Source organism: Marmota monax, unplaced genomic scaffold, assembly GCF_021218885.2.
Source record: "Marmota monax isolate L192 unplaced genomic scaffold, Marmota_monax_Labrador192_F-V1.1 WCK01_AAM20220418_F8-fsc00004, whole genome shotgun sequence".
NCBI lineage: Eukaryota > Metazoa > Chordata > Mammalia > Rodentia > Sciuridae > Marmota > Marmota monax.
The window spans coordinates 32,257,713-32,273,073 of record NW_026692881.1 but is presented as its reverse complement, the minus strand read 5'-3'; the positions used below and the strand labels follow the sequence as shown (position 1 = coordinate 32,273,073).

At 37.8% G+C, this 15,361-nt stretch overlaps 1 protein-coding gene across 2 annotated transcripts in view; it reads left to right on the top strand.

Moving 5' to 3' along the window:
• The window catches only part of Cacul1 (CDK2 associated cullin domain 1), a 64,499-nt gene extending 51,646 nt beyond the window's left edge, over positions 1 to 12,853 (top strand). For both annotated transcript variants that reach the window (XM_058581331.1, XM_046450266.2), the window contains 3 exons: positions 1,484 to 1,622; positions 7,974 to 8,017; positions 8,400 to 12,853. In XM_058581331.1, coding sequence (XP_058437314.1) covers positions 1,484 to 1,622; positions 7,974 to 8,017; positions 8,400 to 8,440 — 224 coding nt within the window. In that variant the 3' untranslated portion in view covers positions 8,441 to 12,853. The remainder of the gene's footprint in view (positions 1 to 1,483; positions 1,623 to 7,973; positions 8,018 to 8,399) is intronic.
• Positions 12,854 to 15,361: the final 2,508 nt, after the last annotated feature.

Genomic DNA, 15,361 nt, shown 5'->3' with positions numbered 1-15,361 from the left:
GGACTCTATTGAGAACATTTTGCCTTAAGTTTGTGCAAGGGCTGATGGATTGGCCTTTGTATCATTTACAATGCTTGCTTAGTTCCCATCTGTAGCTTAACTGTTCTCTGCTGGATGTTGTTTACTTTCACTTTTTTTTAAAACTATATTGATGTTGTTTACTTTCACTTTTTTTTTTTTTTTAACTATGTTGATCCAGCATCACATAGCATCAGATGTGGCTTTTTCAGATTTAGAATTATTTACTTAGGTTGCACTTTTAAAGAGAGCTTGCTGGCTTAATGAACATTGACATTTTAATGTTTTTTGATGCAGACAGCCACAGTGCTTTACAACGGGGAAATTTTGAAAGTGCTAGATTAAAACAGTTGGAAAGGGCTAACAGAGTTGTCACTGAGCACCACCACCAGGGAAGGGAGTAGTGGTTTCATGGTGCCCTTGAGACAGGTGGGCATTATTTCTATTTAATGTTGGCTGAACATGGGGAACAGAGTGGTTCTTTTTAACTTCAATTTTTCTGAATATTAACAAGACTACCTAATTCTGTTCTCCCTGCCCCCACCTCCAAGAATTACCATTCCTATCTTTCACTCCTTTATCTGGTCTTACTAATTTGTACAAATACTTTATATTTATAAAGGTACTAAAATCATTTTTGTTATGTCTAGTGCAAATATTTTCCTGTGGCTTATATTTGCCTTTTTTTCCCCCTATAGATTATTCTCATGACCTTTTCTTAATAACTTGATACCCACTTCTTTTATTGTTTATATTTACATACACACACAATAATTGTTTGTAAGTTTGTTACAATTTAATGTTGAGTCAAAAACGATTTTTTTCCTAAGTAGTGACCAGTTATCTCTAGCCCACTGATCAAATTTTCATTCTCTCCACCCCTTTTTTATGTCTATTTTTCTCTTTAGTGTTTTATTCTCCAGCCAGTATATCATTTTAATATTAGTTATTTGGCTAACAGGGCTGGTATATCTTCCCAGTCCCTTGTCTCCAAGTCCCCTTTGAATCAGAATTGTTTGGAATTCTCATCTGTGTTTTCTCCATATTTAGAAATTTTTACAAGATCATTAAAAAACTTCCTAGAGATTTTCATTAAATTCTGATAAATCAGTAAAATGTAAAAATGCCAGCTTTCTTCATACTGTAAATTCTCTTTATTTTTAAAATAACTTATTTATTTAATTATTCTTTTTTTATGTGGTGCTGAGAATCAAGCCCAGTGCCTACACATGCTAGGCAAGTGCTCTACCACTGACCCCCAACCCCAGTGCTGTGCATTCTTTTTAGGAAAAAGATTTAACCACTGTGTATGTTCTTTACCAGAACAGGATTGAATTGTTCCTCCCACCCTGCCATGTTTCATATTTGGTTTAATATATATTTTGTTCTTTAAATGAAAGAAAATTTTCACTTTTTCATTTATCTATGTGATTTCCTTAATGAATCTTTTTTTCTTCCCTCACAGAGTGGGTTCAGATGGCTCCAACTCTATTTTCTAAATTTATTCCAAACATTCTCCCTCCGGCAGTGGAATCTGAACTTTCTGAATATGCTGCTCAAGATCAGAAACTTCAAAGAGAGCTTATACAGAATGGTTTCACAAGGCAAGTTGTTTTTTTAATTTGGTGACAAAATACGTCCTTAGACTGCTCTGGTGTGGTGGGGGAGGGATGCCAAGGGCTTAAAAGATAAAGTTACTTTCTAGGAGCCAAGGCACTGCTGTCTGATTAAGTAGTTAGCTCCTTGTTGGCACAGTTATCAAGGTTGGATTTTGAGCCTTTGGAAACTAACTCTTCACTACATGCATTTTTGAAGAAGGGATTTCTGACTGGGTAGCCAATTAGGATGGACAGCTTCCAAGCTCTCTTCCCAATTTATTCATTAGCTTTTGACATACGGAAAGACATTGTAGAAATTTGATTGGTTATAATATACTTTTATGACTAACTAGAGAAGAAGCTTTAAATCCTACAATTCAGATTTTTGTTTTTTTCTCTAAAGTAAGATTGTTTATTATTAAAAAGTACAGTATCTCCTTATACATGTCCAGAAGAGTTACCTCTCTTGCTTTTGGCATTTACACTGTGCTTGTTTTTCTTAAATTTTTGCAAGGCTTTATCATGGCCATACCTCAGAAAATCTTGGAAAGTACATTTTCAACTAACATAAATGTAAATTTTTGTGGTTTCCCTGTGGAAAAACACCTAGTTATATCACTAAATTGTTTAAGAGCATAGTGATACCTTGTATTTTCATAATTCTTAGTCTTAGCACTTTCCTGTATCTTCCTATATTTGAATTCCTGGCACTAAAGAAGAAACTTGTGGATGTCTTAGTCATAGTTGTGTCCACACATATTAGGTTGAGAGTTGACTCATTTGTCTCTCGAGGGCTGGAGAGGGACATTTCTCTTTCATAGGTTCTAAGGTCAAACTAAATTTCAGAGAAACTGGCCTTGACCAGGATCACTGTTATTACAATATCTGTTTCAACCCAGGTTAGGAAAGAAAGCAGGTAATTTTTTTGTTACTCTTCTTTGTTATTCCATGGATTGACATTCCCCATTTTTATCCTGATGGCATCTGTATTTATGTGGTAATGGGGACACTGAGTCACTCACTGGTTCTCTACCTTCTTCCCTGGCACTTGCGCTATAGAGGCTCAGAGAAGCTGTGTGACTTGACCTGACTTTCTTGTAGTTAGGGGAAGGAAGAACCAGAGAGAACTGCTGGAATGTTTCTCTTTGATGTTGAAGGATCTGGAATTATTTGACTAATTGTATTTCTGGCAGAAATAGGGTGGTTTTATTTGTTTATACACAACATGACTGTCAAATGACATATTAATCTTACTCATGTGGTTTAAAATAAAAATGATACAGAAAGTATACAATGGGAAGTTTGGCTCCCATTTGTCCCCATATCTAACCTCACCTAGTTTAGTAACTCTTACTCTGTGGTTTCTTGTAATTCCTTCCAGTTTTTTTTTTTTTTAATACACAGATAAGAAAACATAAAATATGTCTTTATTTTTATTAATTTCTTTATACTTTCCATTGTGTGGATGTATTAAATATACTATAGCTTATTTAACCAGTCCCTAGGAGTTGGCCTTTGAATTATTTCTGGTCTTTTGAAGTTTGGGACAATGCTACAGTGAAGAACCTAGTACATGTATAATTTTGTACCTGTTACATATATATCTAGAGAGTGAATTCTTGGAAGTGGGAAAGCTGGGTTAAGGGTAAATGCAGTTATAAATTTGGTTAATTTTGCCAGTTGCCTTTCATAAGGGATGTATACTTTTTTGCCTATCTACCACCATCAAAGTTTAAAAGTGCTTATTCTCCAAGACCTTGCTTGTACAGTATTGTTGTAACACTTTTGAGTTTTTGCCAGTCTAGCAGATGAAAAAGAATTACTCAGAATTGGTTTAGTTTGTTTTTCTCTCATAAGTAAAACTAAGCATATTTGTTTGCATTTGTCAGTTTATATCCTTAGCTTATTTTTCTATTTGTTAGTCTTATTTTTTTTTCTTCTTGATTTCTAGGAGCTCTTTCTGAAGTAAATAAACTGATGCTTAGTCCAAGATAAGATCTATTTATAAATATTTTGAGTATTTTTAGATTTAGAGATGAGTTTATTAATATCTTCCAAAAGATCAGTCTCCTGAAAACTGATATTTGTGAAGCAGTAAAGGAATATAGCTGTTTTGGAATTCTGAGCATCTTGAGTTCACCTTCCAGAACAGGATGTAGAACTGTTTAAACATATCCAGAAGCATTTCCCAATTGTAATTTTGAATCTGGAACAAGAGAATAGAGTTAGGAATGCTTGGTGTGTAGTAGCTCTTAGATCACATTTGCTTGTGATGAGATGGACAACTGATTCCTTAGTACTTGAACTTAACACCATTCAGCCAACGTCAGCAGGTCATGTTCAGGGAAATGCCTTGGATTTTGGTGTTAAATTAGAATTTTTATTACTCTTAGTGGAATTCTTTGGTGCACCTTCTGGTTGAGATTTAAACATTAGGCAATATTCCAAAAGGTGATAAAATTAAAATGTTTTATTTTACAAACTTAATTGGACCATTTATAGTTAAATTAACACTTTATAGGCAGGTATGGTGGCTCTGATCCCCATAATTCAGGAGACTGAAGCAGGAGAATCACAAGTTCAGCCTCAGTAAATTAGTGAGGCCCTGAGAACTTAGTGAGACTCTGTCTGAAAATAAATAATAAAAAGATAAAAAGGGCTGGGGACTTAGCTCAGTGGTGAAGCACCCATGGATTCAATGCCTAGTACCAAAAAATAAATTAATTAATACTTTATTATGCCTTGCTATAAAGATTAAACTGTGGTTCATAAATTTCTGACAGGTGCTTAGCACAGAGTACAAAATTGACATTTTGTACCCACTCTTTTTTTAATTAATTTTTTTATTTATATATGACAGTGGAATGCATTACAATTCTTATTTCACATGTAGAGCACAATTATTTATATCCATGGTTGTATACAAAGTATATTCACACCAATTCGTGTCTTCATACATGTATTTGTACCCCACTCTTGAGCTCATGCACCTTCTACATTCTGTCCTGTCAAATTTAATTCTTTCTTTGATCAGTGTTTGGCTAGGATTGTTTTGGAAGAAACAGTGTCCACTGATGGTATGTTATTTAAATGTTTTTCTATCAATAAAAATTCTGTTACTGGTTATTCTGACATGAGCAGTCATTTTTTGGTTTCGGTGTTACAAACTGCTTTTTCATTTAAGATGATGTTCCACTTATGTGATTAGGATCCCTGAATAAACAGCTCATAACTTTAATGTGACCAGTGCAGAGGAAGTCTTTGAAATGTCATGAAGTAATATGAGAATGTTGTCAAACATCCTCCTCTGCAGTTAGTGGTCAGATTCTCATTTGACCAGGAGTTGTTGTGAAATATGATATAGGGTGTTTAGCTGGGTTTGTGGCTCAGCAGTATAGAGCGCTCACCTAGCACATGTGAGGTCCTGAGTTCCATCCTCAGCACCACATAAAAATAAATAAAGGTATTGTGTCCAACTACAACTAAAAAATAAATATTAAAAAAAGAACTATAGGATATACTTATTTCAAAGCTAGAACTAACATAAGCTCAAAGCAATAGTTTTCTCTTACATGAATAATTGAATTGATTGGGGAAAAGCAGAAATTCAGTGTCTCTTATCAAACAAAAATCACATGAAGATAGGCTTATTTGGGAACATATTAAAAAATGCAGGTCCCAGCAGGAGCATTCTCATCCAGACCAACCTATGAGCCCCTACTGAGAGTGTTCCAGGGAGTTTATAAAGGCAAATAAGATGTTCATTCTGAGACATGGTTACCCACATTTCTGGAACAAAGTAGAACCTTATAAAGGTATTGCTCGTCTTTTAGCTGAGAGGGTCACCCCAAATTTGGGCTTTTTGTTTAGTAGCAGGGATCTGGATTTGAGGGCATCTTACAGCTTTGAAGACTCATGGGAGTAGATAACATTGATGGCATACATTAATTCACGTTCTTTCTTCCCGCCTGCTGTTGTTTTCACATCTGTATTTTTCTCCTGTTGTTTGTGCACGTTTGGCTTTTATTTAACTGTTGAGGGGTAGTGATAAAGGTTGCATGTAGAAGTTAAGTTTCCATATATAAAATCACTTGTTTTCATTTTTAGTTAGCATTAATTTATTTATTTTAGAATATTTGTTGAATGGTACTCAAATGCTACCAGTATAAATAACAGTGTAAGTCACTCTACTGACTTTGGCAAGGTGTTAGGTTAGCAACAAAACTATTTAGAAAGTGGTGTGAGGGCAGACTGCTCAGAACTCTGCTAGCCCAAGGTGGTCATGATTTTCCTTGAATGATCAGCAGGAGAACCTTCTGGGTATCAGGTGGTGTGGTCTTTGCCAATCATGAAGGCTCCTCACCCAGCCTACCAAGAGGTGTCTGCCCTTGTCCAAAACAACCAGAGAAAGAAGGGGTGTGTGTGTGTGGGCGGGGGGCTTTGGATACTTTTTAGATTCTTTGAAATCTTCCATTACTGTGGTCTTTCAGAGTAATTGGTAGCAGTGGCTTTGTGTTAGGAATATTAGGCTTCGTTGTTTGGGTAATTGAAGTGATGGTGTAAGACATACTCAGGCTAGCATTTTAATAGTCCCATCTGTGAGCTCATGTCATTCACTAATTTGTTAGTTCAACAAATATTAAGTGTCTCTGTGTGCTATAATTCTTCTAGGTACTAGAGTGTATAAGATAGGAAAAGTACCAGCTTTTCTGGAATTTCTGTTCTAATGTTATAGGCAAATAATAAAATATAAGTACTAATAGGTGCTGTGAAGAAAATTAAACAGGGAATGAGATAGTATGAGAGGCTGTTCCAACTGACCTAATGGAATGTCCTCTGAAGGGGAGATGTTGGAGCTGGGCAGAAAGGAGACAGCTGTGTGACTGCCTGAGGGGGGCAGTGTTGCAGATAGAGAAAATCCTAAGGACAAAAGTGTTGACATGTCCAAAGGGACAGAGAGCCAGGGTGGCTGTAATGTAATGAACAGAGGTAAAAAATGAGGTTGGAGAATCAGGCAGGAGCCATGTCACCAGGCTGGGAAAATGAATTGGAATTGATTTTTCACTGTAATGGGAAGTCATAAAGGACTTTAATCAAAGGTGTGAACTAATCTTAGGTTTGCTTTTACCTAAGACCAGTGTGGCTTTTGTCTAAACTTAGTAAGTCTCATGCAATTGCAGAGGGGAGGAGAGGTGATAGTGGCTTGGATTGAGGCTATAGCGGTGGACTTGGAGACAGTGTTTGACTTGGGATTGTATGTGGAGCAAAATACCCCAGGGTAAAGGGAAGAGAGAAATCAGGGATGACCTCGACTGTTGGCCTGAGAAACTGGGATGGATGGTAGTGTTATTGAGATGGAAACTGAGAAAGAGGTGGGGATGGAGTGGAAATGGCACTGTTTTCTGCCATGGTCAATTTACAGTGCATAGATACTGGTGATGAGGCAGTTGGGCTTACAAATGAAGAGTGTGGCAAAGAGAAGCAGCTCAAATGATGATCAAGGAGGAGAGTGAGTGAGTGAGTGAGAGAGAGAGAGAGAGAGATACCCACTCTCTAGATACAAAATATGTATCCCAATGACCCACCTCATCCAGCCACACCCTCCCAGCCTCCAGCTACCAGTTAATCCCATCAAGGGGATTAATTCACTGATTGATCATTTCACTTCTGGAATATTTTTACATTGTCTGACCCACAAGCTTTTGAGGGATACCTTATATCCACACAATAACAGAGATCAGTGCTTTATATTAAATCTGGAAGCCACTGGCTTGTGAAAGATTTAAAGTCATGGGTTCTGAGAGTTTTCAAAGGCTTTAGGAGTTTTTGGTTCAGTGGGGCTTATGGGGAATAGCTAAAATTTTAAATTTCATATTTGAAATTTGCCCTAGTATATGCACGTCACTAGGGAGGTTGATAGCAGAACCCAGATTTGCCTTCAAAGATATTTTAATATGAACTTATTTTTAGAACTCAGTGTAAACCATTCTTATAGATGATTCTTCATATTTAAAAGACTATACCCTTAGTTAAGAACATTCAGGGTACAAATCAGCTTATGTTTAATGTATATTTTAGTTTAGTTTTTGTTTTTAAATAATTTTTTGTTGTAGATGGACAGAATACATTTATGTATTAATTATGTGGTGCTGCTGGGGATGGAACCCAGTGGTCCATATGCGCTTTGCAAGCTCTCTGCCACTGAGCTATGGCCTTCAGCCCCTAATGTCTATTTATAACAGGTAGTTGGGTTAGAATTGAAATATTTGCTATGAATTGTGCTGATTTGTGTATTCTCTTGTGGTGTGTCAAGAAATCAGTCAGGTCTGCTGACTGCCTTCTTTTTCCTTTCCCCAGAGGTGACCAGTCCCGGAAGAGAGCTGGGGATGAATTGGCTTACAGTAAGTGGCAAAGTTCCTTCCCTTTTTGGGTGGTCTTGTGCTAGGGCAGCCAGTAGGATACCCACACAGTGTGTCATGTCCCTTGTGTTCTTAATGGTGGGTGCTAAGGTGCCATGTGTGACCAGGGTCAGGCTATTGAGGCAGCTGTCAGGAGGCCACTGGATTCCTTAATATCTGCAAGGATGGGGCAATGACCCAGGGTCAGTTTCTGATGCTCTTGGCCCCCTTTTGACTTTACTCAGAACCCCATGATTTTATGGGGAATTTTTCCTAAGACCTCTTGGGGGAGAGGATTAAGACATATAAGTTGGATAAACAGACTCCTGCCATCGTCATATGCTGTCTGCTCCTCATGCATTTTTCTGTTCTGACCTTTTTTCAGACAGCTCATCTTCATGTGCAAGTTCCAGGGGATACAGATAGTGAATGTGTTGAATGTACTTTCCTCCCGAGGAGAGGACACACTGGAGCTGCAGAGACTGTGTTCTGAGCACAGCGGGGCCTTCGACACTCAGGAGCTCTGTCACAAGGCTGTTCTTGGGAGAGAATGCTGGACTTCTTACTTTGGTTTGTAATTTTAAAAAAACAAAAAACTAACAAGAAACAAAAACGAAAACAGTTGCTGCTAGACTTGGGGGTGATTTTGAAATGGGACAATCTTTTAATGAGTTTATCTACAGATTCTATGAGGAACAAGCTTCGGGGAAATTGACTATTGCTGAGTGAAATCTGACAGCCAAAATCAGCAGCTTCCTCCAAAAATATAAGGGCAGAAGAATCTTTTTTTTTTTTTTTTAAGCACTTGTTTTGTTCATTTGTGGACTTGGGACTTAACAGCATATTGGTTTCACATGTCAAGATATCTTTTGCTTTAAAACCAAGCAAATGGTTACAATACAGTATTTTCACCCATAACCCAAACAGCTCCTTTAAAAATAAGAGTTGATCTTTGTTTAGTATTAGGAAGTCTTGTTCAAGGAGAATGCTAACTACTTTCATTAGAACTTTTCCCTCATCAGTTCACAACTTTCTACTCTGTGCCTTGAGCTTTGTGCACTTTGCAACTGTGTGGCAGTGTTGTCAAACTCACAAGTACTTCCTGGAGAAGGTGATGGTATTCCAAACCAACCCACTAAGATGGTGGGTGACTTATAGGATGCTAATTAAGTGGGAGAATGGAAACGTGTTGCACATTGGTCAGATTTCCCCTGCTGCACCAGGCGTGTTCATGTTTGTGTGGGGACCAACTCTTGTAGAGCATTTGCATTCCTGCCATCACCTTACCTGTTTCACCAGCCGCTCTAGCATGGGCAGCCGTAATTCAAGGGTGGGCAGCCCTGCAGTACTAATGCCCCTGCCCCCTTTTAATATTGTGGAGATTGTCCAACAGCAAGAGCTACTTCCTACGACATTCTGGGAAGTGATAGTTATTAAAACCAAATATAATCCATGGTGTGGAGTTCCTGAACCATTTCATTTTAATGGGTGATAAGTACTTTAAAAAGGTAGAATCTGTGCTCTGCATCTTTTAAATATTATATTTGACATTTGAGCTTAGTAGGGAAGAAGTTCTGCTCTTTTTTAAGGTCCCCTTCCAGCTGTAGCAAAGCCGTGTTCTCTGTTTCACCATACCTGCAAGGCTGTTTAGTTCTTCATAAAAGTCTCTGAAGCTAATTCTGTTTGGCTTTGAAAGTCAAATAAAAATAGAAAGTGTGGCAAGGGGAGAATATTTTTCTACTCAGTTTTTCTTAAATGTAGATTAAACGTAGCCTTCACTTTCCTGGGCCTTATCAGACTAGTCACACTGGTCCTGATCTATCCAGAAAACTTGGCAGGGAAAGAAGACACACCTGATCTGCAAATTTTTCATAGAGCTGCCTCTGCCAGTTCAGCATGTCCTTTTTTGGGGAGTGTCATGGGTGGAAGAGCTAGAAGTGCCATACTGGGCGCATGGTATGTTATCTAATAGAAAGTCCTTGATTTGTAAAAAATTATTCTGCAGAGGGGTAAAATTAAGCGAAGGTTCTCAGATATATTTTTAAGTACTTATCATCCAGAATGGGTGGATTTTGTGGAGGGCTTTAATTGGACTCATTTCATTCTGTTTGCATCTTAGATTGTGTAATGAACACTGAATTACTGTAAGAACACATACAGGCCTTCACTATGACCTGTATAGCTTGATTTGCTACACCAGTAACATTCTAGTGTCAAGAAAGAATTCCATTTTATCATGAAGCCCAAATTTTACTTTTCTCAATCGAGTGCTTTCCGTAGGCTTATAAATATACCTGGAACTGAAGTCTCTCCTGAGTGGCTTTAATGATATTTCTCAAAGGAATAAAATTGAAGCATTTCTTTATACATGGGTGAATTCTTCAGTATCCTGATAATATAACCAAGTGCTTTTTTCTGGGAGAGAGCATTCATTTTTGGCCAAGATCAGAACTTTCCCTATGACAGCACTGTATTATGATGGGAATTGGCATTAATATCTTATGTACGATGTTTTTGCATTATAAGTTAATGGAAAATACTTTAATTCCTTTTATTGTTGTGTATGTGTTAACAAAAAAGTAGGTGAAGGAATGTCTGCAGAATTTAGTTTCTCTAATTTTTGCACAATGGCTGCAGCCAGCTGTGGGTTAAGGTTTGGTACCACAAAGCCATTATTGGAAGGCATACAGGAAGGCTGTGCACATTCCCCAAGGCATGTGTCTTGGTGGTGAACACATCTTTAGCCCCTTGAAGTATGTTGCAGTGTAAAAAAAAAAAAAACAAACAAAAAAAAATTACTTTAAGTTGAAAGTGACCTTGCTTATTAATTGAAATTCTTGACATTTTTTTTTTTTTTTAGTTTGCAGCATGAAGAAATACAACTTGGCCCCTTCCATTTTGTATTGACTGTGTACGGTTTGCCAGGAAGTATGTTCTTCTCATGTTTCCTTGTATTCTTCTTGCCAGCACAGTGTATAGTTTTTCCATGCCAGCTAAATACTGGCTTTTGTATCAAATCATTGAAGATAGAATATTGTACATGCTGGTTGATTGGTTAGACAACACATGCAGTTGATTTGGCAAAACTGACTAGTATGTATGTGCAACCTGAAACTAGATCCTTAACAAAAAAGCTGGGTCAGTCATCTTGAGTTAATAACATGTAAAAGTAAATGGGTGATAATTAGAGAGATGGTACGTATTTTAAAGGTTAGCCTTAAGCCTCAGTAACAGTGTCCTATCTCTTGAATTCTGTTGTCACTGCTGCACCCTAACCCGACAGGAAGTACTGCTTCATTTTCTTTGGGGGTAGAAAGCAAAACCTGATGTCGTGACTCTTAGCCCAATAGTTCCTAGGCAGAATCAGTGAAAAGAAGCACCAAACTGTTGTATGACTCCTGCTTTATAACTTTCATGGCAAAGTCACATTTTTTCCTGTTCCTGTTAAAAAATTATAGCAGTTTTCCTCCCTTTCATTAGAATGGAAGCTAATTTGTGGGTGGTGGGATTACAAAGGAATGGATGCCCATGACCAGGAACAGTGCACACGTCTCCAGTGCTCAGACTTGCCCAGCAGCCCCACTCCCCTTGCTGTATGTATACCAGGCATTCTGTTGGGTTGCAAATTTGCACACATAAATAATTCCTCAGGAAGAGTTTGCACGTGCATCACCTCGCAATATTCTGTACTGACCAAACAAGGAATTTGAAGGTTTTCAACACAAAAGGGTAACTTCAGAGTGGTCTGTACACCTATTGGCAAAGGTAATGGTGATCTGGCAAACCCAATTGGTTTCTGCAGTTATAAAGTAAGCAGGAGCATTTGTACCGTAGTATTTAAATAATCCTCTTGAATCTCCCTGTATACAGTAAATAGCCCTTCCATATTTTGTCTTCTTATTGAGGCAGCCTGTGTTTTCTCCCCCCATCCCACCCCGTCTTATAGCAGTTAATTATTTCTGTGATTATTAAGAAAGAGGCATTGCCCTTGAGCTAAAATTCAATTGTTCAATAAGCAGCTATTATTAAACTAACTGAGCATTGTTTTATGGATATACACTAATCTGAGATAACAAAAAATTTACAATTAAAAAGTAAAACAAAAAAGCCTTCTTTAGCTATCTAGCCATTGTTTGGATGTTTTGAGTTGATTTTTGTGTGTGTGTCATTGAACTTTAAGCTTGGGATATTATGTTTACTTTAATCCAATTCTAGACCTCTTAAGGGGACTTTGAAATTCAAGGTCAGAATGTGAATCCTTTGAAACCTATAACAGATTTAGAGGACCTTTTTGGGTGTGATTATTGTTTTCAATAAGTTTGTATAAGATGAAGTTTATTTTTATCAGAAGCTAAAATGGAAGTCATAGGAGTTGGTGGAGAAATAGCTTTCCTGTTACTTTCATTACTCTGTCAAAATTTGCCTGAGTTTCTGGCCACCATAATATATGAAAGGAGCTCTGTTCTTCTCAAGGGAAATGATTCCTCTTCTTCCCCTGTATTGATTAACTAGTCCCTGGCACCTCCCTCCTCCACTCTCCAAGACCCTATTTTGAACATCTCTCCAGAGTCGAGTGGCACAAGTATAGGTGCTGTTTCTGCTCGTGTTGCTGGGGCGGCTGGGGGAGAAGTCAAGAAAATGCTAATCATAGATCTTTTCTCATGGGACTCCAGTATACATTGCACCCCTGCTAGTTGGAAATTATCTTCCTTTCAGATTGGACTGCATTGTTCAGAAAAATGTTAATGGATTACAAATCTGGAAAATTTATAGGATGACTTTGGGGCTGAGAATTCTGTGGTTTGGAAAAAAATAAATATTTTGTATTGAATCTCATAAGTCATTTCAGTGTTGTGACTGGGTACCTGTGCAATAAGTCTGTGGATAGTCACTTAGAAGACAGCAGTTTACTCACTTAAGAGCCCTATTTGTCAGTATTACAACCATGCAATTCAGGTGAAGTTGTGGGGGAGCTGTGGCTAGAAACAGAAATGTGTCTATGTAATTTGGAGATGAAATGCAGGCAAAAGGTCTTTGCCACCTACCAGGACAGCCAGGACAAGGATGTGGCAATGAAGGCTTGTCCCTGGTGGTGCTAGTTGTCAGAAGGCATGGCAAGGCCAGAGCAGGTGCTGTGCATGTGAACTCATTCATTAGTCCAAGAAAAACCAAACAGTGGGTGAAATACTTAACTGACCTTGATACAAAGTCATTGACTTTGGTTTTGACCTTTAACCCTTGGTGGATTTTGAATCACTCCTTCTGTATTAGGGTATATACTATACTATTGTAGTTAATGAAATAAATCTTGTATAGATGTCCTTGGCCTTGTTATGTTATAAATCTTGTACAGAGGTCCCCAGCCTTGATACCTGGGTCACTAGAACTTTATTATAATATAGATATTTGATCTTTGCTTATAAAAAATAATTCTGGTATAGAGATCAGGACTGACACATACTTTGCACACATTGTTTCCACAGTTACTCAGCCTACAGGGTGTCAGTCCTGACTCTCCCTGCACCAGTGATGGAAACTCTGTGTGAATATGTTGGGGGGGTGGGGGTGGGGGTGGGGAGATTCTGTAGACATATGGAGTACATGCAGAGGTATATATCTAGCAAGTTTTAAAAAAAAAAAGTTTCTTTTGTAGACCTTAGGGCTCTCTGGCTTGGGAATTTTTGCATGGATTCTACCATGCTTTCTGTATAATGCTTTGTTTTCCTGCTGTGAAATCAGTAGAAGGTTTTTTAGCCTTACTTCACAATTGTAGTTTTTCTTGCTGTTTCTTTAGAAGTATCCTTTCCTACAGTGTTCTAAGAATGCCAGTTCTCACCATCACCAAACCACCACCACCACCACTCCTTTTTTTTTTTAATGTAAGCCCTGTTGTGATAGTATCTTATGTTTTGGTTACCAGGTACAGCAGGTTTCATTGACTTTTTCTTTCTTTGCATTGGAATCGCCTGACAGCTACCTTTGATTTCCTTGTAGCCAGTAGGGAACTATTTAAACACTCCCTTCTGTGTGTTCCTGGTGGGTTATTATTTTGAATCTTCGTTTCCCCATATTAAGTCCTCACCTCCCCAAATTGCTAGTGATATCCTAGAGAGTATAGCAATTTAAAACTTCTTAGTTACTGAAATGTTTTAATAAAATACCTCAAAATGAATGCAACTACAGGAAGTGGACGAAGCTACCAACACAGTGGGTATGTCAGTACATTGCCCTCAGCAGCTAACAGATGGTGCAGAAGACCCAGTGACTAAGATTACGTAAGGACACAGAAAACCAAATAGCACAGCTAATAACTTGACCTATGGGGGGGGGGGGTGTTTGTGTAAAACACATTGCACCCTTTAATTGGAAGCACTGTTTGTAAACCACATCTAACAGTGTACAACAATTGGTCACCAAATTGGGTTTATCTCAGGGATGCAAGTTTGATTAATATTAGAAAATCAATGTGGTTGATATTTACTAGATTAGAGTTGTATGATCAAGCCAGGCATGGATACGGCACATGCCTGTAGTCCTAGCAACTCAGGGCTGAGACAGGAGGATCGCAAAGTTCAAGTCCAGCCTCAGCAATTTAGATCTTGTCTCAAAAAGGATTGGAGGTGTAGCTTAGTGGTAAAGCACCCCTGAGTTCTGTTTCCAGTATCACCAAAAAAAAAAAAAAAGTAGTAGTAGTAGTTATGAGATCAGATTGTTTATGAAAATCTAAAGAATGCACAAGGCGGCCAGGCATGATGTTGCAAACCTGTAATCCCAGCAACTCAGGAAGTCTGAGGTTGGAGGGATTGTGATTCAAGGGTAGCCTCAGCAATTTAGCAAGACTCTGTCTCAAAATTAGAAAGAAAAAGGACTGGGGATATAGCTGAATGGTAAAGTGCTCCTGTTCTTTCCCCAGTAACCAGAGAAAAACCAAAAGAAAAGAAATCTATGAGGCAAATAGAATAGTTAATAGTTTATCAGGATTATAGTTATTTTTAATTAAAAATCTTGACTGCTTCTAAGTAGATATAATTTTTTATAAAAAATACAGTCTGAGTGCTAAGTAAATACAACTTTTTTTATTGAAAACGTGAATGCTTCTAAGCAAGTAGATTTTTTTCCCCCCCGTTGAAGCTTATCAGGGTTTCTGGGACAAAATCAATAGGCAAGTGTCAGTTTCATTTTCGGGTACCAGGTACAAACAGGGATGGTTTTAAAATTTTTAAGACATAATTATGTACAATTCATACGAGGAACAAAAAAATATTTCGTACCTAAGCATAAATCTTAAGTATATGGTGTTAATGAGGGGACAATTTAAACAAATGCAAAATTTTATGGATCTTCATA